The sequence below is a fragment of the Myotis brandtii genome, unplaced genomic scaffold (assembly GCF_000412655.1).
Source record: "Myotis brandtii unplaced genomic scaffold, ASM41265v1 scaffold1167, whole genome shotgun sequence".
NCBI lineage: Eukaryota > Metazoa > Chordata > Mammalia > Chiroptera > Vespertilionidae > Myotis > Myotis brandtii.
In genome coordinates, this window is record NW_005354039.1 from 1,162,382 (window position 1) to 1,183,529 (window position 21,148).

Genomic DNA, 21,148 nt, shown 5'->3' on the forward strand with positions numbered 1-21,148 from the left:
TTTTCTAGATACAAGTCCCTTATCAGATACGCGATTCGTAAAAATGTTCTCTTCTGTGCATTGTTTTTTCACCTTCTTGATGGTGTCCTTTAAAGCACAAAAGTTCTTAGTTTTTAGTTTTCATTTTTTCCCCCCAACATCAGAATTTATTTAAAACTTATTTTCAGCCCGACTGGCGTGGCTCAGTGGTTGAGCGTGGACCTATGAACCAGGTGGTCACAGTTCGATTCCCAGTCAGGGCACATGCTTGGGTTGTGGGTTCAATCCCACAACCAGTGTGGGGCATGCATGAGGCAGCCAATCAATGATTCTCTCTCATCATTGATGTTTCTATCTCTCTCTCCTTCTCCCTTTCTCTCTGAAATCAATTTTTAAAAAAAATAACTTATTTTAAAAAATGCTATTGTCCTTTTAATGGTCTATCTCAGAAACCAGATCTGTATTAACAGAATTTTTAATTCTGTTAATACAGCTCTGTCCTTATTTTTCAACAGAAATTCAGGTTAGGAATAGGATCATAATAGATATGAAGCACAAAGTTTTTACTTTAGATGATGTCCCTTGTTTTTTTCCTGTTTTATTGAGACATAGTTACATATAGCATTGTATTAGTGTAAAACATGATGATTTGGTATATGCCCTATTCATTGTAATTGTGGGCAACATGGGCAGAAATGATGAGAGGTCAAGTTCAAACTGCTTGTGTTCAGCAACAGTGGATTAGCTTGCAAGCCATCACGTTTACTAAAACCCCCAAATGATTGCAGACAAGTGGGGGAGGGGAACATATAAATAGTATGACACAGGCTCGCATAGCTTCCAGAGAGGGATCCTCAGTGCGAGGCCACTGTGGGTGTGGATGGAACCTCCTCGAGGTTCCAGAGAGAAGCAGTGACTGGCTGTTTTGGAGTGGGGGGTAGAGGATGTGTGCTTTGCCTCAGGTCTGAATCCGTGACTGCATTACCCTATTTTACCATGCCTGGATCTGTGTGGAATCGTTGAGGGTTCTAGCTTTGAAGTGATGTCAAATGAGCCCAGAATAAACTTATGTGCGATGCAAGAGTGGCCTCACTGGGAGGAGAGCCCAAGCGTGTTTAGCCACCGGCCTTCTCAGGTGATGATTTCTGGGGCCGTGGAAAGGGAAAGCCCTCCTTGCCCTTAGAAATTCAGAAGCGGAAATCCCAGGCCGGTGCCCTTGTCAGCACCGAGGGAACTGTAGAATTTTGATTGACACCTTCCAGAAATCTACTCTCTCAGACTGAAAGCAGCTTTTGCTGACATCTGGTCCTTCTGGGACGCTGATATTTTTATTTATAAAAATGACACTCTTGTCCCCAAATAGATTCTTATTTTTAACTGACTTGCTCCCTTTGAGGGATGCCTGTCTCCCGCTTGGCTCGCTTGCATCTCAGTGTCATCCTGTACAGACAAGAAGGCCCCTGGCCTGTGGCAGCAAAGAGGAGGGACAGTTGCCAGCCAGGAAGTCCAACAGCTCTGTCCTTACATGTGGGGTCCGAACTCTGCATTGCACTCCTCCTCTGCCCTTATCAGCCTCAGGCCAGGAAGTAAACTTTCCATTCCTAGTAATTACCTGTGAATTAAGGGAGGAGAGCAGATAAGAAAAAGTGCCTGATGAGCCTTGAGCCTCTCTTCCCCTCCTTCACCCATCCTTTGCCCCTCTCTCAGCTGAAGTTGCCCTTGCCTCTTGTCTTACAGCTGCCCAACATGTTCGGTGACCTTCGGTCCACGTTTATTGCCTTGATGATTGGATCCTATGCCTCCTCAGCAGTCACCTTCCCAGGAATCAAGGTGAGGGTGTGGCCAGCTGCTTTCCAGCACACTTATTTTGTGCTAGTGTCTGAACAGAGGCTTCTCTCAAGGCTCCTCAGCCCTCTCTGAAGAGGGAAATACTTGCGGGTGCGGGAGGCTGGCCCCTCCCCACCACCCACACCTGGGAGGATGCACCTGGGCACCATGGGAGTCAGAAAAGAAACGCACTTGGCCTGGGGGATGGAAAATTACCACAGGCTGCCTTTGCATCGCTGGGCTCGGGTGCAGAAAGGGGATGGGTGAGTTTGTCCCCGATCCTGAGTCCAGCTCCAGTCTCCCCACCCCCAGGTCTGTTGTTGTTGGGCTCTTACTCGCCATTAGCCAGAGCGCTGCTCTGGCCAAGTTGGTTCAGCTGTTTCCCTCCCAGGCAGGATTCTGAGCCCATGGGAGTCACACAGGGTCAGGATGAAGCCGACGCCTCCCAGTCCATCAGCCCCAGTTCCTACTCCAGATCCTGTTGCTCCTACCAGGGCTTCAGAAGGGGCTTCTCCCTGCTCTGGCACCAGCACCCAGTAAAATCCCCTGTCCTGGGGTGCATGGGGCCATCGATGAGGAGAGGTCACAGGTGTGGACTGTTCTCCTGGGAATCAAAATGCATGGAGAGCCTCGGGCCAGGCGTCCTGTGGCTTTTAGGGTGTCTCCCTCCCGAGTGCAGAGAAGCCTGCATGTGCCTCGTCCTCCCGTCTCCATGCTGAGCTGCTGCTGGTCCCCGCCCAGGGGAGCTGGCATCTTCTGCCAGGACTCTGGGGACGCTGGTCCTGGAAATAACTTGCAGTCATGACAGTTACAGCTAATACGCTGTGCTCAGCAAGCTTCCCCTGCCACTCTGAGGGTCACACCTGCCTGACCCCACCACAACCATAAGGACACGTGCCAGTCTTGCACCCACTTCTCAGAGGAGGAAAGTGAGACAGCCACCTGTTCATTCCTCGGGTATTTTTCACAACTGTCATGTGTACACTTCGAGGTGCGGGGGAAAACACCCGTGGACAAGGCTAACAGGCCCCTGTTCTCAGGGGCTAAACTAACAGTGGACGAGTAAATGAATTGAGACATCAGTATTCTCAGCCAGGGCTGCTCACTGAGAGCCGGTGACATGACAGTGATGGGGGGGGGGGGGGTGTCAGGGAAGGCCTCTCCTAGGAAGGACACCTGGTCCCAGGTGGAGGCACAGGGGGTCAATGACATGCCAGGGTGAGTTGGGGTACTTAGGATGCAGTATCTGATGACCAGTCACCCAGGTTGACCGGGCTGTGCCCCTCACGCAGCTCGTCACAGATGATCCTGCCCTCTACCCACCTGGCTTCCTGTGCTAACTCTGCCCCTGACCCCGCCCCCGCCCCGTTGTGCCTTTCAGGTCATCTACGACTTTGGTGTCTCCTTCGTCATCATCCTCGTGGTCTGGGCCGGCTGCTCCGGGCTGGTTTTCCTCAACTGCTTCTTTAACTGGCCTCTGGAGCCCTTCCCAGGGCCAGAGGACATGGACTACTCGTAAGTAGATGTGCTGTCTGTCCCCAGCCCCACCCCAGTTATGGCCCCGGGCGGCACTGACAGACACTTCCTGTGGCCTCCAGGGTGAAGATCAAGTTCAGTTGGCTGGGCTTTGACCACAAGATCACAGGGAAGCAGTTCTACAAGCAGGTGACTACAGTGGGGCGCCGCCTCAGCGTGGGCAGCTCCATGCGGAGCAACAAGGAGCAAGCGGCACTGCAGGAGGGCCACAAGCTCTGCCTGTCCACCGTTGACCTGGAGGTGAAGTGCAAGCCAGATGCCGCAGGTACCCGCCGGGGGCCCTCGCCTTCCTGACACGTTGGCAGGACACCTGCACTCACACCCACACCCGCACTCACACTCACACCCACACCCCCAGCCCAGGAAGGGGCGGCCAATCCGGATCTGGAAGCCCTGGCCCCAGAGGCCCAGGACCGGCTGAGGACTTTGTGGGTCTCATCTCACTTAATTCCCACTTCACCCCAAAAGGGCGGGCAGCACCATCCACCCTGGTGTACGGATGAGCAAATATCAGTCACTACTTCATTTCATTCATATACTCAGAGTGGGTGAGGGATTCACCCAGCTTGCTTTACACAGCTAGGTGACCCCACTCTAGTTCCCACACCTTTAACCTCACCGGCCCATCCTTGCATCCAGCATGGAATGATTTGGTCAGCAAATCGGCCTCCCCTCCCCACACGGGGCCCCTGAATGACAGGTGGGCTGTGAGCCACGGAGATCTGGGCCCCAGTTATCCCTGAACCGCTATGGCCTTCTCCCCACAGCGGCCCCCTCCTTCATGCAAAGCATATTCAGCCCCATCCTGCTGCTCAGCCTCGTCACCATGTGCGTCACGCAGCTGCGGCTCATCTTCTACATGGGCGCCATGAACAGCATCCTCAAGTTCCTGGTCAGCGGTGACCAGGACAAAGGTAGGTGGCCCTGGACCTCGGGGCACAGCCCCATAAGAGGGCCCCCCCCCAACTGGTGGTCACTCCTGCCACCTGAGGTCGAGCCCACTGCCCGGCCAGCTGGACGGTATTAGGCTGGGCTGGGAAATGACAGCGCCCGAGGGACCCCTTGCTGGTCAGAGCCATTTCATCGCAGTCCCATTAGAGATTCCCGGTTTAGGAGGGAGGGAGGACTAGAAAACTCTGTGTATCTGGGGTGTGAGGTGTATGTTTTCATCGCCTGAGGAGCTGGTTGACGTGTCTGTGAATGAAAACATTACTGGGAACTGAGTACCTGAGAACCTGATGAAAGACAGCCAAGCCAACCCAGTGCCAAGTATCCCCTGGGAAACCGCAGTGTTGGGGTGTGGAGCACGTGTTGGGGTGGCAAGTGGGGCTCAGGGCGGCTCGGCTGGAGCCTGGGGCACTGGGGCCCGCAATGGGATCAGCGCCCTGGGCTGGCAGCGGGGCCAGTGGAGCTTCCTCACATGTGTGCTCCAGTCCAGACTTGCTCAGGCTGGTAAACAAAACTGATAACCCACACACTCCTTTCCCAAAACAGCACAGAAGGTCCTTAGCGGATTAGAGGTTTTGGTGCAACAAAGAAAGTCAGTACTTCCTCAGGGCTGAGCTGAGTCAGCTTTAGTCATCCCTGAGCGGGACAAACACATTTGGTAAATGCTTTTTTATTGGCAACATCATGGGTGTGCAACTTTTTGTTAGTTTAATTGTTTTTCCCTAGGGATTGTAAGGAATCAAACACAAATACGGTTTGTAAAAGGGACGAGAAACCCAGCCTGCACAATGGGAAAGATGACGAAGGCACCTGATAACACTGCTTCCACTGTGCACATGGGCATCTGTGGAGAAGCAGTCACGTGCCCTTGCACAATGTCATGATGAATGCTGACATAGGAAAGGCCCTGTTTTTTACAGGAAAAAATGACTGATTTAGCTTTGTTGAGTCCAGTGACGTTCCCCCAGATTCCTACCACAGGAGCGGTTTCATTATGTAACACTCGTTAAAATCTGTGGACTGAACTTTAGGGAAAGCTGATCTGTTATGTCTCAACACCCTCTCTGTAAAACTCTCGGGCCCAGGGCGGTGGAGACCCCAGCGTGTACAGAGAAGGGTCCTCAGTGGCCCTTAGAAGGCAAATCTGCCTGCTGCTGAGTCAAGTTCTCTGAGAAATCCTTTGCTGCTCAAGAGGAATTCTTTTCCAACTGTTTCCCACATTCAGAAAGTCAGTTTCAAGAAGTAGAGGAAGTTGGGCCAGGAAATTCTATCTGCAGCTGACAGGGCATTGGTTTTCCCCATCCTGCTCCTGTGAGCTGTTGTGCATGACACCCACAGCCCGGACTGTGCCCAGAGGGGTGGCTTCAGGGTCAGGGAGCCGCTGGGGGGACAGGAGACCAGCTCTGGCTGTCTGGGGGAGACCTGTGGTGTCGGATGCTTTGCTGGGGGCTGGGATGCATTGTTTGACTTCTCTTGCCCTCGGAGCACAACTGTGACAGAGCAGTGTTCCCAAAGGGCCACACCACAGTGAGTTCTGCCCAGTCTTTTGCACCCACACTACTTCTCCATCATGGTCCTCGGGAAGCCACAGGCCTGATTCACCAGCCACCCCACCCCCCGACCCCCCGCCACCTGTGACTGGGCTCCAGCTGCACATGACTGAGGCCCCAGCAAACAGTAAAAGGTCAGCAGGCGCACGCGCTGGCCCCCTCCCGCCTCCTCTCCTAGAAGCCTGGCTCCAGCTCAGCCACCCATGGGTGCTCTGAGAGTCAGGTCTAGGTGGGAAATGACATGTGTGCTGGGCCCAGAGCTAGCCAGCCTCCATGTAACAACCATTTCCCTGTAACAACCTTTGAGATTTCGGCTGCTAACTTTGCTCCTTTCTGCCTTTTCACTTTGCTTTCTTGATGCAGTGATGGCCGCTGGTAAGCAGGGGGACTGTCGGGGAGCATTGCAACGTCCCCTCCCAGCCAGCCTCTGTTCGATGGAGAAGTGCATGGCCTTGAATTCCAGACATCCCTCTCGGGCAGAACTGTGGGTGGGGTGGGGTAGCCAACTTTCAGTTTCCATTTGCCCCCCAAAATCCCATCTTGATTTTAAGCTCTTTGAGGATGGAAGCCCTCACATCGGATCCCCTGTGAGTGACGCCTTCCTGGTCTGTTTCTAAGGCCGAGAAGTAATGGCCAATTTTACACAAGCCTCCGGCCCAGGCTTGGGTCATTTTGTGGTTCCCACGTCAGAGACTTCCTGGAGCGCCTGGGGAAGCCATTGTGACACACTGGATTTCACTAGCTGTTTCTGGGAAGCAAGCAGGGGATTTGGAGAAGAGAATAGGGTGCCTACCCTCGTGCCAGCTCTGATCTCAGAGGTTAAGGTCTCGGCTCCCCTCAAGATCCACAGTGACACGAGGGGGTCTGGGGATGACCTGTGGGGTCTCAGACTTGGTCCGGTGCCTGCGCCCGGCCTCTGTCGGGAGCCCCCCATGACGCAGCCTTCTTCCTCCCCAGTGAGCCTCTATACCTCCATTTTCGGTGTGCTCCAGCTGCTCTGCCTGCTGACGGCCCCCATCATTGGCTACATCATGGACTGGAGGATGAAGGAATGTGAAGATGCCACTGAGGAGCCCGAGGAGAAAGACGCCAACCAGTGCGTGGGCAGGACCTGTGCCTGGCTCTCAGCCCAGAGAAAGAAGCCCCCCAAGTCAGATGTTAGGCAGGGACAGGTGTGGGGGGTGGGGTTTAAAGCGAGCAGGAGAGGCGAGAGAGGTGCCCGAGGCTACTCTCCCAAGGGCTTTAAGACACTGGCTTACTCAGCTCAGCACACTGTCAGGTGTGTGGCTTCTTTATGGTAGGCTGCAGTTTGGGGAGCACTGAGTTAGATAAAAGAAGAGGAGAAATGAGAGGAAGGTGAGTGTGCGGTCACACCATTCTGCTTTTAGGACCACACTCCGATGCTTAGCATGAGAAGCACAATGGGTGAATGACCTTAAATCAGTGCTGCCTTGCCAACAAGGCTCACTCCATGGCGAGAGTAGTATGTCGCCGTAACTGTAATAGTGTTAATAGACTTGTTAACGATCATGAGCCTTAAACAAGGCACCAGAGCCCTACTTTACACAAGGGTTGGGCTCTAAGATCAGAGGATGAGTTAAGTGCTGTCTTCTGTGACTCCACCTTCATATAATAAGCTATTGTTTATTGTATCAGGCCCTGTGCCAAGCACTTAATGCACAATCTCAGTTAAGCCTCAAGCACCTCGATGAGGTGTGTCCTGGTGTGAAACCCGTTTTACAGATGGGGGAACTGAAACTAGGAGTTTGGATAACTTGTCTGAGGTCGCACAGTGAGGAAGCGGTGGGCCCGAGACTCCATACACATCCCCCAGCACTTGGCATTCATTCTTGGAGTTACACAGTTGTCCATGGGCATCTGTGGGTGGTGAGACTAGAACCAGTACTAGTGAGTCCACAAGGAAGTAATTATAGAGAATGCTTTGTTATCTAGGTCAGGTCCTACCGCCAAGAGGTTATTTGTGCCCATTCCGGTTCCATCTGCTGCATATTTGTTTCTATTTCACTACCTCCTGCTCGCCCAAGGGGAAATTCACTCACTCCCTTATTTGATTTGTTACCTGCTTTGTCATCAGCTCCCCGCAGGATTTGGGTGAAGTTGAAGCCAATAATGAAGCGAGGCTTTGCCTCGTCCTAACTTGGGCACACTCTGCTCCTTCCCTCCTCCTCATCTGAGCTCAGTCTTCGCTAAAGCCGTGCCGTGTGTTGGTGTAACACCTTTTTATATCTGACCTGTCCCCTGAGATTCATGCTCAGCGCTCAGTCAAGAGGGTGCAGTGGGAGTGTCCCTAGTGTGGGTGGTCTCTGAGTCTTGAGTTGTCTGCAAGCTGTGACTCCTGGGGCCTGCCTTGTGGGAGAGCTCGCCCTCCTCCAGGGAGCCTGTGTCACCCTCCTCCAGTGTGTGCTCTGTGTCTCTGCAGAGGCGAGAAGAAGAAGAAGCGGGACCGGCAGATCCAGAAGGTCACCAACGCCATGCGGGCTTTTGCCTTCACAAACGTGCTGCTTGTGGGCTTTGGGGTGACGTGTCTCATTCCCAACCTGCCTCTACAGGTGGGTGTGGGGACAGGGAGAGCTCAGGTTGGGTAAGGGTACAATGAGACTAAAAAGTGCAAGACTATAAGGGAACAAAGAGAATGGTGGCTTTTCATTCATTTAATTCAACCAACCAACCAACCAGCCTCCTGCTGTTTATACCAACAGCCTCTCACCCGCCAGGCTTTGTGCTCAATGCTAGGACTGAGCTGACACTGGGGTTGCCTTTCACAAAAGACTCTTCTCTATGAAGGTGTATCGTGCCTCTTGGTCTTTTGTGCATCTGCAAACCACAAATACCACCACCATTTTCCAGAACTGTGCTGGGTAGTTGTGTGGCTACTTAGTTTGAGTTGTTCGAACAGCTGAAATCTGAGGTCCAAAGAGGTCTGACTAATCTGGTTCATGGGAACATCTGTCCGTCAGATACAAGAGTGCCCACAAGGTCTAGACGTTGTAGAGAGTGGAAAAAGATTGGCATCTGGGTTCAGAAGCTTAATTTCGTTCCACAGCTTTCTGATGCTTTTGAAACCTAACATTTGGCAGAGATTGCCACCCGTCTGACTCTACCCTTAGGTCCATGAAAGTGTACTGGCCCCAACCCCCAAGATTATGAACTTTGAAGGGACTTGAGTGATGGCATTGCTCCCAGGTGGGTGTAGCCCGAGGTCAGATGTTATCTTGAGCCAGGTCCAAGATGAAAGCAAGAGTCCCTTCCTTTTTACAAGTGGCCACGTGTTGAGGAACATTGAATACCAGGTGTGCACCACCCATGGGTACTATCGCGTGACTGTGCCGACACCGGTGAGTGCAGATCAGAGCAAACCATTGGAAACTTGCACCAGGTCCAGGTGGGAGTGTTGTTCCCTCCCTGGCGCCCTTCTGGCCTCCTGGTGGCTGCCCTCCCTGCAACACTGACAGACCCTGACCACCTTGTCCAGCTGAGGGGCAGTGCTTGGTGGGGGACTTTATTTTTTTTTGAGTTCTCATTGAAAGAGAAGTAATGAAAAAGCAACAAGGCAGTTGAAGTGGAAAGGGGGAGCCCGCCCGAGTATGTGCCTGCACATTCGGGCACAGCCCTCCTTCAGCAGAGAGTAGCCCCTGCCCCTTCCACCGCCCACATTCCAGAGACAGGTCCTGGCTGCTGAGGAGGAGGGCAGGGCTTTGTCTGAAGAGCAAACGAAGGGTCCTGGTGGCCAAGTGGACAGATCTTGTACCTCTACATCATTAGCAGGGGCTTCTCAGAACTCGCAAAGCCGGCCAGCAGCAGCCTTCTTACACAGCAGAGCTCTCCTGGGCATGTTAGGGCCTGAGTGACCAGGCAGGGAGACCTTGGCACAGTCCTTGGTCAGCAGTAGCAGGAGATCCAATCATGACTCGTGACCTCCTGCTTAGTGCTACTGATACATATTTCACAACACACCCTTGGTGGGGCCGTGGCGGGGTGGGGGGAGCCCTGACTTTCAGCATTTGCCAATTTCCTTGGTGTAACTGCTCTCATTGTGGCTGATTTTTCAATCATTATGATAGCACCAGTTGTGGAGTTGGAAAGAGAATCACAGTAACCCACCATCATGTGCTATCTCCTTCCACCATACAAAAACCTTTAGAACATAGATCATAGTAACACATAGTAAAATAATTGGGAAGTGATACGTTTTGAGTATTCATTACCTTTGGTTTTAATATAATTTGTTTAATTGTAAGTTTATAAAATGTCAGTTTCCATAATGACTGTGTTTAACAACTGCCTTGAAGAATTCCTGGAAATTCAGGAATTGGCCCTCAGGGCTGGTATGATCTGACTCTAGGTCACAGTGCCCCCGTTGCTCAGGATCCCAGGAACTGGGGCAGGGGCACAAGGTGAGGGCCCACACAGGCTTCTGCTCACTCTCTGTTCTCCCTCCCTCAGATCCTCTCCTTCATCCTGCACACAATTGTGCGTGGATTCATCCACTCTTCCATTGGGGGCCTGTACGCCGCCGTGTAAGTCCTGGGACCTGTGGGTGGCCTGGTGACAAAGGGTGAGGGAGTGACTTATGGGAGGTTTGTGGTGGGACTAAGGTCCTGAGGGGGGCAGCCTGCCCTTTCAGGGTTCATTTTCTTGCATCAGGGACAGGTACCAGGGCTTCGTTGGGTGTGTCAGGGGAAGGCCAGACCCGGCGGGAGGTGGGTCAGTGGGCAGACAGTTGGATGCCCACAAGCCTTGGCATTTAACAGGAAGTCAGTTCTCAGCCAGTCAGTACCTCTGTGCAGCTCACGGTGCCTCGGGGGCCACTGCTCCGCCGAGTTTTGGCTGCCCTGGTTGCTCATGGGAAGGCCAGGGGTGGGTTCCGACTGCCCCAGGCTCAATGTTGACGTTCAAATGACCCTCAGCAGGAGCAGGGACATGGATAACTGAGCCCAGAACATATCAGACAGTTCTCACCCAGAATCTCACAGGGCCTGCCTCTACCCACAGCCTTTCAGGGTGTGGCTACAGTGAAACCTGCCTCTTCTCCCAAGAGGCCACCCATGCATCAGGAGCCACAGCGTCCTTCCGCCTTGGGCCGGGGCTAGTTTCAAAAATTGGAACCTACACACCATCCACTGTCTCTCTCTGACCGAAGATCAGATTGTTCCCCACTTGGAGCCCCTTCTCACCGCTGGGGCCCCAAAGCCTGATGTTTTCTAAGATCTTGCTAGAACTCTCTCCCCCTCCCAACAGCATTGCACGGGGGTCATACCAGGTCTGCCTGTCCCCCACCCACCCAGGCCTGGAGGAAGTTGCGGCTGCCCTGGCAGGGTCGGAGGCAGTCGCTGAGAGCTCTGATGCCGCGTTTCCGTGATTACACAATGCTCCTCTGGATGAGGGCACAGCAGAGCCAGCCCAGCCTCCATCCTGCTCCCTGGGCCTGTTTCCCAAGCTCCCACTGGCACCACACTTTCCACTCAGCTCAGCCAGGCACCCACAGGCCCAGGGCACACCTGGGCAGGGTGGGGTCCTCCCTAGAGTCTGGGGCCTTAGGTTGGTGCAAAAGAGAATTTCACTTTGCACAACTGCTCAGCAGAAAGGAATCTGCAGGCAGGTGCCCGCTGTTCTCGGAGGCTGTTCCTGCCTCTTGTCTGGCACCAGCGCACCTGGGCCAGGCTGAGGCCAGGAGCATTTGGAAAGCCTGGGAGTGGACCTTCCGGTGACAGGTTGTCTATTGCCCTGCAGGTACCCCTCCACCCAGTTCGGCAGCCTCACAGGACTGCAGTCTCTGGTCAGTGCACTCTTCGCTCTCCTGCAGCAGCCCCTGTTTCTGGCCATGATGGGTCCCCTCCAAGGAGACCCTCTGTGGGTAAGAAGGGCCAGGGGGCAGTGGGTTACAGGCATCTGCCCCCCTCTGCTGGGTGGGAGCTGAGAGGCATTGCTCTGGGGCTTCCAGAGCTCCAAAGACAAGAAGTTTGGGAACTTTGATTAAGATCGAATCAGAGTCCCCTTGTGACTGGCGGCTGGGCAGGACGAGAAAAGTGCCCTTTCTGGACCCGATTTTGAGATAAAGAGAGTCTAGTTGCTGTCCCTGCCCCACCCCCTGGAGATTCAGATGAGTAGGTCTGAAGTCAGGGCTGGGGGTGGGGGGAGGCAGAGGGCAGGCCCGGAGGGAATTCTGGTGCTGGAATGTGGCCCTCCAGCCTCTTGAACATTCCAGTTTGTTTTTCCTCTCCTGTCCTGTGACTTTCTCCCCTTTCCCAAACCTGAGTGTGAGGAAGGGTTCCCGAATTGGATTCTGCAAAAGACCACAGCCCCCACCTGGTCCCCTGCCCCACGTGACGGCAACTTTCATCCCTGCCGCCCCAGGTGAACGTGGGGCTGCTGGTCATGAGCCTGCTGGGGTTCTGCCTCCCCCTCTACCTCATCTGCTACCGGCGCCAGCTGGAGAGGCAGCTGCAGCAGAAGAGGGAAGATGACAAGCTTTTCCTCAAGCTCAACGGCTCCTCCAACCAGGAGGCTTTCGTGTAGTGCCCACCACCTCAGAACTGTGGCCTCCTGCCCTTGCTTCAGTGACTCACCAGTGTCCTCCTCCCCACCCCAGAGGACCGCCACGTACCCCCAGGAGCCTCTCCTCCACCGCGCTGGAGTCCGTGCGCCCTCCCGGGGCCCTGGTCCTGCCTTGGAGCTCTGCTGTGGAAGGACAGGGGAGGGCCCGAGCGGGGGGTTTTCCTGCTGCTGGAAGAGGGCTGCCCTGGGCTTGGCTCTGCCACCTTTGAGGGGCCCTGGAGCCTTGAGGCTCCCTGGTACCTGCAGGAGGAGCCAGGAGGACCCCTGACAGTCAGGCTCTCTCCCTCCAGTATCTGGATTCTGCCTCTTGCCAAAGCAGAGGGACCTGCCATTCACTGCCTACCACCTGCCTCTCGGCTGCATGCCCACCCACCACGCCTGCCTGAGGACAAAGGCCTGCGCTGTCTGCACCCCCTTGCCTGGCCCCTCATCTCCACCCCTGGTCCGTCTGAGGCTGCCTGAGGAAGGAAGGACCCGCTTCCTGTTGTTGGTGCTAACTCCTTTGTGATGCCAGCCCCCTGTGGCCAGGCCATGGCCTGTCCTCCGTTTGAGGCCTGTGGAGAAGCCCCCCTGGCTGACAGCCTGGGGAGGGATGGGGGGCCACACTGGGCTCAGGAGCCAGGGACAAAGGACCTCGGGATCTAAGTGGAGAGCAAGTTTGTGCTGCCGCTGTCATCCAGTCCGTGGCCTGAAGGGAATTAAAGGGGCACCAACACAGCTATTGTTGTGGGGGTGGAAGTGAGGCTGTGGTTGAGAGACCGGAGGGCCAGGCCTGGTGGGGAGGTAGATAGTGAGGGGCCTGGGTGTTTGTGTATGTGTAGGTGTGTACATGTGCTGTGTGTGAGAGAGGTGTGTGGGATGGTGGTAGGGTGTGGGCTCTGGGTATCTGCTGTTATTCTCCCAGAGCCGCCCAGGAGCCAGCCTGGCTCATCTGGGAGTTTGTGGGCGGCTGTGGAGCCACCGCGCCCCCTGCTGGCAGACTCCTCCAGGGCCCTGAGCTGTTTACAGGGGGGGCCTCCCTTCCTCTGCCAGGCGGGCCTGATTTACCAATCCACCCACCAGGACTTGCCCCAGAAATGTGTCTGGGACTTCCTGGGAGCACAGAGAGGGGTGGGTGGATTTTTAGGTTTCTAGTTTTTGTTTGTTGTTTTATCAGACTCCTTTTTATAAAGCAATAAATCAGTTTTCCTCCTGTTAGGGTTGTCCCTGCTAGCACATCAGTTAAGGGCTACACATGCCTGTTTTGAGCTGGAGGAGGCAAGACAAGCTTTGTTGCCACTGACCAGCCCCAGTCGTACCCAGTTGCTCACAGTCTCTCCGGATGATTGCCAGCTTGGGAGGGGAAGGGCTGGGAAAAGACCCCCTCCACCCCCACCTGGACTTGTGCGGACATCTTCGAAGGGGACGACCCCCTCCTCTGCTGCTTCTCCCAGCCAAACAGGCTAATCCTGGCCCCTTTGGTCCCCTGCTCAGCTCTCCTGTCACCGGTCAACTATCCTGAGGGTTCCTCCTGAGTTCAATCCCAGGAGAGCCTCAGACGCAAAGAGACAGAGGCAGAACATGGTGGGGGGAATGGACAGAGAACAGGAAGGGGCAGATCCAGGCCCAAATTCGAGGTCTGTGTCAACAGTTAAGCATCTTGAACACGCCTTCCTAGGCTTCAGTCCACTCAAATATTAACAAAACCAAAAATGTTTGTTTATAACTTGGAGTAGTGAACACACAGATGATGTATTACAGAATTGTACACCTGAAACCTACATAGTTTTATGAACCAATGTCACCCCAATAAATTCAATTACAAAACATTTGTTTAAAACATATTTTAAACCCTGGCCGGGTAGCTCAGTTGGGTGAAGCATCATCCTGATACACCAAGGTTGGGGGTTCAATCCCTGGTCAGGGCACATACAAGAATCAACCAATGAGTGCATGGATGGCTGGAACAACAAATTGATATCCCCCCACCGGCCTGTACCCCGTTCTCTCAAATCAGTAAATAAATTTTTTAAGCATGTTTTTAAAAAAGAGAACAAGATCAACATTTCCCAAAACTTTCCTCAGAACACTAGTTATGTGAGGTTTAATGGTTATGCTAAATTTTTAAAAGTTTTGTAGTCAAATTTGGGGAATGCTGAGTTCAAGTCTGGCATGTTTCTTTGCAGCAAGCACTTGCAGCGCTCTTTGGCATGCTCATGGACCCTGTGGCCCTCCAGGAGGGAGGGTGGTACGCTGCGTGGGGAGGCGTGGCTTTAACAGTCCGAGAGCCGTCCTCCATGTGTGGCCCAATGGAGCCCCTTGGTGTTCGTTGAACATGTGAAAACTCCAGGTCTTGCCTTTGACGTAGAGGGACTCTGGAGCCTAGATTTTGCTAAGCCCCACCTGGTGATTCTGGTGCCTCCCCAAAGTTTGAGATCCACTGACAGAGGAGTACAGTTTGGGGAAATGTGGATTAGCAAGGGCCCCTCCAGCTGGGAAAACATGAGGCTACAGACAAGACCTGTGCTGTCCCCGGAGCATCCAAAGTAGGGGCTGCTGCCTCTCTCCCACTCACCCGCAGGGTGTGGGCACTTTGCGGGAAGAAGGAGGCATTGACAAAAGAGTTCAGGGTGCAAATCAGTGTAGGGCCAGCAGTGCATAGGGATTGGAGGTATGAAATGGGAGCAGGGTACCAGATGGGTCGGCCACCACCTGCACGCGCACCTGCCAGTCATTCTACTCTGACTGTACAGAAGTGATGGGTTATCATCACTGAATCATGCAAGAGTTAAATGGATCTTATTTCTGTTTTACAGTTTTAAAAAACTGAGGCCCAGGGAGGTGGAGTGATTTGTACAAGATTAGAGCCAGGACTTGCTTATGGGCCTTAACATCATTGGAGTGACCAAAGAAAGCCCGCTAGGCCAGGGCATTCCTCTTGGAGCATAGCCCCAGGGCCACCAGGCTTTGGGAGCTGAAAGGCAGCAGTTGGAGCAAGGGAAGCAAACCCAGGCCCCACTTATTAGAGTCGAGAGAGTCCTCTGAGTGTGGGATGACTTCTACTCAGCAGAGTCATCTTGGCCCTGGAGGCAGATGGGTTCTTGAGGGAGCAATTCTCTGGTCACCCCAAGCCTGAAGTGAAGGTCTCTTCTCCTTGAGAGGAGTGCCCTGGACTGAGAAAAGGACCACGGGCTGATCAAAGGCAGGGAGCACCAAGTGGCCATGGCCCTCCATCTTCCCTTTGTCCTCAAGCTCCTGGTGGGGAGGAGCAGGAAGTGATGCCAGGCCAGTGGCTTCAATCAGAGTGAGGAAGGGGCAGGGCCAGTGTCAGAAGTATTGTCAGGAACCCCTCTCCTCTCTAGTCCCCTTAGACTCAGGTCGAGCTGTTCCTTTGTTGGCCTCCCCCAGACCTCCTGGCCTCTGTCTGCAGCTCCTGCTGCCTGGATCTGTGCTGGGGAAGGTCCCAACCCTCCTGAAGGCCAGGGTTGCAGGTGCCGTTCTGTTTTGCTCCATCTCCTTTCCCTTCTTGTACCCAGTATCAACCTGCTCCAAACAACCTCCGCTAACATCTCTCCTCATCCTGGCCCTGGACCCCAAGGGACCTGAAAATGGGGGGACATCCAGTAATCGGGGTACATGTGCAGGACTGCCTCAGACAGCAGCAGAAGCATTCAGCTCAGTGAAGTTTTCAACGTACTTGAATATCAGCTTGGGAGCAGAATTTGAGCAGATATGCAGCTGGAGTGGATGATGGGTGGTGGGGTCAGGCTGTGATGAGAGGAGGGGTCAGCTGCGGGCACCCTAGGGTGAGGGGCTCTGCCAGGGAGCTCTGAGAAGTCTCAACAGGATTGAGCTTGGGGGCTGTTTCAGCAATAGCGCCCTCTGGAGGGTAATATGAGAAGTTCTCATGGGCTCAATTCAAGGGTGACAGCCCATTTCCCCCCAAAATAGATTGTGGGATTATGAGGAGGAGGAGCCCAGGACCCCCAAAGTCAGGGGGTTGGTTTTTCATAACCTCCCTGGGGTTGGGGGGCAGGATGAGCAGACAGGCTCTGTGAGCTATGAGTTTGCCCCTATGTGCTAACTCACCCCAACCCTGGAGTGAGGATGGAGCTGCCCGAATGCCATGAAGGGGAAGCAGCGTCCCCATGGGGTGGCCCGCCAGCATGGAACTGCCACCTGTGTTCCTCGGTCTCCAGGCAGCATGTCCCGGGCTCTGAAGTCAGTCACTGGGACCCTTGGCAGCTCCCGCCCCCTCCCTTCCCAGCGTGAGACTCCATCTCCCCGTGCCCCACCACACGACATCCGTGACCCTAGGCTAGTCTTGAGCTTCCGTTTCCTTCTCTTTAAAGTGGAGATAATACCCTCACTCCGAGGCTCGGTGAACACGGACATAAAGCGTTTGCACAGTAGTATACCTAGCACGTCATAGGCACCTAACGAGGGGCAGCAGTATTTGTATGACCCTGGAAGAGTGCAGATAGCACAGGAAATGAGGGCACCCCCACTCCTCTACCCCCACCAGTTTAATAGGACACCTACTTTGGGCAGCTCTGGCCAGGACAGACTTGTAGCCAAGACAGGAAGTGGGGTCTGTTTCCGCTGCCCCTGCCCCTCTCAGAAGCCCTCTCTAAGCAAAAAGCCTTAAGAAATCTCCTTGTTCACTTTTGTGTTTTTCACATTTTTGGTAAGAGACTTGGCCAAAAAGCTTCTCAAGGTAATCTCTCAATGGTAAATATGCAGGCACTCTGACGGATTTATGTTGGGGCGCTCAGATCACGGCATGTAGATAGCATCTCCATGCCACCTCCTTGTAAAACTGCCTGGCTGTGCCTGTGTGCGTGTGTGTGTGCGTGCGTGCGTGTGTGTGCCTGTGTGCGCGTGTGCGTGTGTGTGTGCGTGTGTGCGCGCGCCTGTGTGTGTGTGTGCGTGCGCATGTGTGCGCGTGTGTGTGTGTGTGCCCTGTGTGTGTGTGTGTGTGTGCGCGCGCGCGCGCGTGTGTGTGTGTATGTGTGCGCGTGTGTGTGTGCCCTGTGTGTGCATGTGTGTGCCTGTGTGCGCGTGTGCGTGTGTGTGCGTGCATGTGCGTGTGCGCGTGTGTGTGTATGCTCACATATTAGGTATGAATGTGTTTAGAGGAGTGTGTAGGGGCTTGTCTGTGTGCCTCTCTACCTGGATGGGGAAGAGGGATAGGGTCTTGCCTCCCTTTCTGTTGCTGGGAAGACCCAGGCAGGCCCCATCCAAGGACCCAGCCAGGCCCTGAGGCTGTGCCGAAGGGTTCCTCTGTTCCCTGTGTTAACCAGGGTCCGTACAGTGTTACTGATGACCTGGTAGCTGTTTCTAGCCCCTTTGCTGTTTCTAGCACCTGGCTTACTTCCTGGCACACAGTAAGCACCCAATAAATGTATGATGAGAACAAGAACTGCTTCCTCTCAGCTCCTGGGTCTCTTTCTCTCAAAGCCACACATTCCCTTAACCCCGTCTCTTGCTGAGATTCCTTGTAACTTACCCGAAATGTACTCGGTGGCCCCCACCTCTCCCTTGTGCTGCATCCACCAAGACCCAGCTTTGCTGGTTTGGCCTCTGCACTGCCGTTTGAAGAGGTGGGGGAGGAATAAGTAGGGGGCTTCTTGGGTGGGAAGACGGGGCTGCTGGTGAATTCTGGTCCTAGGGAAGGGGGCGCATCCTTGCCCCCTTTCTCTTGTCCTAAGGCAGGGGTCGTGGACATGGCTGCTGCTCCTACAGAATTCCCTCCAAGCTGGCCACCTCCCGCCAGGACCCTGGTCGGTGGTAGCAGGAGGGAGAAAGCAACTGGGGACCCCCCCCAGAGAAGCCCCAGGGAGAGCCCCACCACCAGGGAGGGTAGGGGTAGCCTGATTGTCAGAGGCCTGGCCCCTGACCCGCTCGGGTAGAAGGGGCTTAAGGCCCAGAGGAGGGGCCAGCTGGGGAAGGGATGAGCAGTGGCCCCCTGCACGGTGGGCAGGGCAGAGAGATGCTGGATGGATGTCCTACTTGTCAGGACTGTAAACTCAAAAGCCGGGGCTCTGCCACTTCCTTTGTTGTTTCCTTTCATTTCCCCGTGTGTGATGGAGGCAGCACAAAGAAGTATTCCTCTGGTATAAGTAGAGCCAGCATGAGTTCTGTGCTGCTACAGGGGCAGCTAGACCTTGACCTCTGTGCCAGGGACACACAAGGAATCGGTGGGACTGTGGGGGCAGGGATCGCACCCCCTCTCAGGGGGCAGCCTTGACACAGCTTCAACCAGGTATGGCTATGTGGGAATGAGCCCAGTGTTGCCAGATCTCCTGGGTTGTTTTTTTTTTTTTTTTAAAGAAGCTGGAAATTCGGAATTTTATATAAAATATCCCCATTTTCAAATGTTGGCTTAAAAAATATCTTTAATACGTTTTTATTGGTTTCAGAGAGAGGACAGGAGAGGGAGAGAGAGATAGGAACATCAATGATGAGAATCGTGGATCGGCTGCCTCCTGCACGCCCCCCACTGGGGATCAAGCCCACAACCCGGGCATGAGCCCTGACCAGAATAGAACCATGACCTCCTGGTTCACAGGTTGACACTCAACCACTGAGCCACACCGGCTGAGCAAAAATCTTTTTAAAAAATATCACGCTGTTCAAATAGCTTTTAACCCTATGCTGGCCAAACACTGTCAGAGGTAGAGAGAGGAACAGAGGTAATGTGGCTCCTCAACTCCTCTGGGCACCCAAAGCACCGCTGTCTTTCAGTAGATATGGCCCTACCTGGGCTGTGTCTCCCCCAGCCTGGTGCATACTGAATGTTACTGAGTCTGGCTTCTAGAGTGGCCCACGGTCCCCATTTAGGGACACGGACTTGTCAGGCAAAGCTCACGGCAGAGCCAGCTCACACTCATGGGCTTGAGTCCCTGCCTATGGCTGGGCCTGGCCAACACACTCCTCTGCCCAGTGGGACGAGCCAGGCAGCCAGCGTCACGTGTTTGCGTGTGTGGCGCTCGTCCCCACTAGGACAAACGCTCCCTGAGAGCTGGCACGTGCTCTGCCTCGGTCACTGTGATACTGCCAGTGCCTCAAGTGGTGCCTGGCCTGGAACAGTTGCTCAATAAATATTTGGAGGGTGAAATTTAAAAAAAGAAGAGACAGAAATAAAATGAGAAGAGGCTGAGACAGAAGCTGGGAGAAGAAAATGCTCTCAGCAGCCAGGAAGGGACAGAGCAGAAGATGGAAACAGTGAAACACGGTCTCCCCGAGATACCCAGAGATGGGTTACAGGCGTGTCTGTGACCACGGCGGTAATGAGGGCCAGACAGCCAGGGGGTGGGAACCGTGAGATGTACAGACACCAAGACAAAGGCAAGAGAAAAGGAGAGAGAGAGAGAGAGAGACCAAGACAGAACAGAGAGCAGGCAGATAGGGGGAAAGGAGACAGCCGCAAAGAGAAGATGAAAGAAACATAGGCTGAAGATGCTTTACAGGCAAGAGAAGGAGAGAGAGAGAGAGAGAGACCAAGACAGAACAGAGAGCAGGCAGATAGGGGGAAAGGAGACAGCCGCAAAGAGAAGATGAAAGAAACATAGGCTGAAGATGCTTTACCCAGAGTAGAGGGACAAAGACTGATGACGGGTGGGGAAAGACAGGAAGGGGGTAGAGACAGAGAAATGCAAAGGGGCAGAGAAGAGAGATAACGAGAGAGATGAAAGGCAGAGAGATACAGAAAAACAGATACAGAGAGACAGAGAGGCGAGATAAACTGATAGGAGAGAGAAAGACAGAGCTAGTGAGGAGAGGTAGAGAGGGAGCTAGAGAGATGGAGAGAAGATAGAGAAGTACAAACAGATGGAGAGAGGGAAGGAGACAAAGAAAGGGAGACATGAGAGACAGAAAGATCATTGTGACACTGGAGATTAAGTTCTTTCTCTCCTTGTAAGCCTGGAGCATATGGAAGTAGCTTAGGGGCAGCAATGTCCATCCCTCCTCCTTCACAACACCCCAGCCCCAACAATAATAATATGGAAAAGTGCCATGAACTGCACAAAATTACCTTCCATACATTGCCTCAAAGCAGGCATTTTACAAATGAAGCAGCTTAGGCACAGAGAGGTTCAGTAACTTGCACAAGGTCACACAGGTGGCAAGGGGTAGGCCGGGGACTCCAGGGCATCAGGTACCCGGGGCTCTGTTCCCACAGTGGGGCTGTTGGCTCACGGTGGGGAACAGTGTAGAGTGCTGTGGTCCCTGTATACAGTATAAGGGCTAACGCCAAGCTTGCTAGAGTTAAGAGATGTAAGAAACAGAACAACTGAAAATAAAATGTGAGCCCTGGCCCGGTGGCTTGGTTGGTTGGAGCATTGTCCCATATACCAAAAAGGTTGTAGGTTTGATTCCTGGTCAGGGCACATACCTAGGTTTCGGATTGCAGGTTCAATCCCCAGTCTGCACTGGTACGGGAGGCAACCGATCAATGTTTCTCTCACATAGATGTTTCTCTCTCTCCCTTCCTCTCTCTCTCTCAAATCAATAAACATACCCTCGGATGAGAATTATAAATGAATGAATAAATAAAATGTGAAAAAAATCTGACCTTGTTAAGACACTAAACTTATCTTTTAAAAAAACAACCCTAGCCCTAGCCGGGTTGGCTTGGTGGATAGAGCGTCAGCCTGCAGACTGAAGGGTCCCAGGTTCGGTTCCGGTCAAGGGCACATGCCCGGGTTGCGGGCTCAGTCCCCAGTGGGGGGACGTGCGGGAGGCAGCCA

General features: G+C 53.7%; 2 protein-coding genes across 7 annotated transcripts in view; one reads left to right on the top strand and one right to left on the bottom strand.

Annotated features, from left to right (window-relative positions):
• Positions 1-13,960, top strand: part of SLC43A2 (solute carrier family 43 (amino acid system L transporter), member 2) — a 40,774-nt gene extending 26,814 nt beyond the window's left edge. For 2 of the 3 annotated variants that reach the window (XM_014529437.1, XM_014529448.1), the window contains exons 5-14: positions 1,717-1,809; positions 3,188-3,321; positions 3,405-3,607; positions 4,110-4,256; positions 6,204-6,215; positions 6,798-6,936; positions 8,281-8,410; positions 10,305-10,378; positions 11,592-11,715; positions 12,216-13,960. In XM_014529437.1, the coding sequence (XP_014384923.1) occupies positions 1,717-1,809; positions 3,188-3,321; positions 3,405-3,607; positions 4,110-4,256; positions 6,204-6,215; positions 6,798-6,936; positions 8,281-8,410; positions 10,305-10,378; positions 11,592-11,715; positions 12,216-12,377 (1,218 nt within the window). In that variant the 3' untranslated portion in view covers positions 12,378-13,960. The remainder of the gene's footprint in view (positions 1-1,716; positions 1,810-3,187; positions 3,322-3,404; positions 3,608-4,109; positions 4,257-6,203; positions 6,216-6,797; positions 6,937-8,280; positions 8,411-10,304; positions 10,379-11,591; positions 11,716-12,215) is intronic. The other variant, XM_014529442.1, reaches the window with a different exon arrangement.
• A 456-nt stretch (positions 13,961-14,416) lies between these two features.
• LOC106723948 lies at positions 14,417-18,773 on the bottom strand. Of its 4 annotated transcripts, none has more exons than XM_014529452.1 (2): positions 17,491-18,773; positions 14,417-17,300 (listed from the first exon to the last, which is right to left on the bottom strand). In XM_014529452.1, exon 1 carries the CDS (start codon positions 18,466-18,468, stop codon positions 17,512-17,514), a length of 957 nt encoding a protein of 318 aa, XP_014384938.1. In that variant the 5' UTR covers positions 18,469-18,773; the 3' UTR covers positions 14,417-17,300; positions 17,491-17,511. The 4 variants fall into 4 exon arrangements, with proteins under 4 accessions (XP_014384938.1, XP_014384947.1, XP_014384942.1 ...); XM_014529461.1 differs by lacking the exon at positions 14,417-17,300 and adding an exon at positions 17,310-17,365; XM_014529456.1 differs by lacking the exon at positions 14,417-17,300 and adding an exon at positions 17,313-17,377.
• Between the last annotated feature and the right edge of the window lie 2,375 nt (positions 18,774-21,148).

Coding starts and splice junctions, on each gene's coding strand:
- LOC106723948 (XM_014529452.1), bottom strand. CDS start 18,468: ATGAAAGGAAACAACAAAGGAAGTGGCAGAGCCCCGGCTTTTGAGTTT.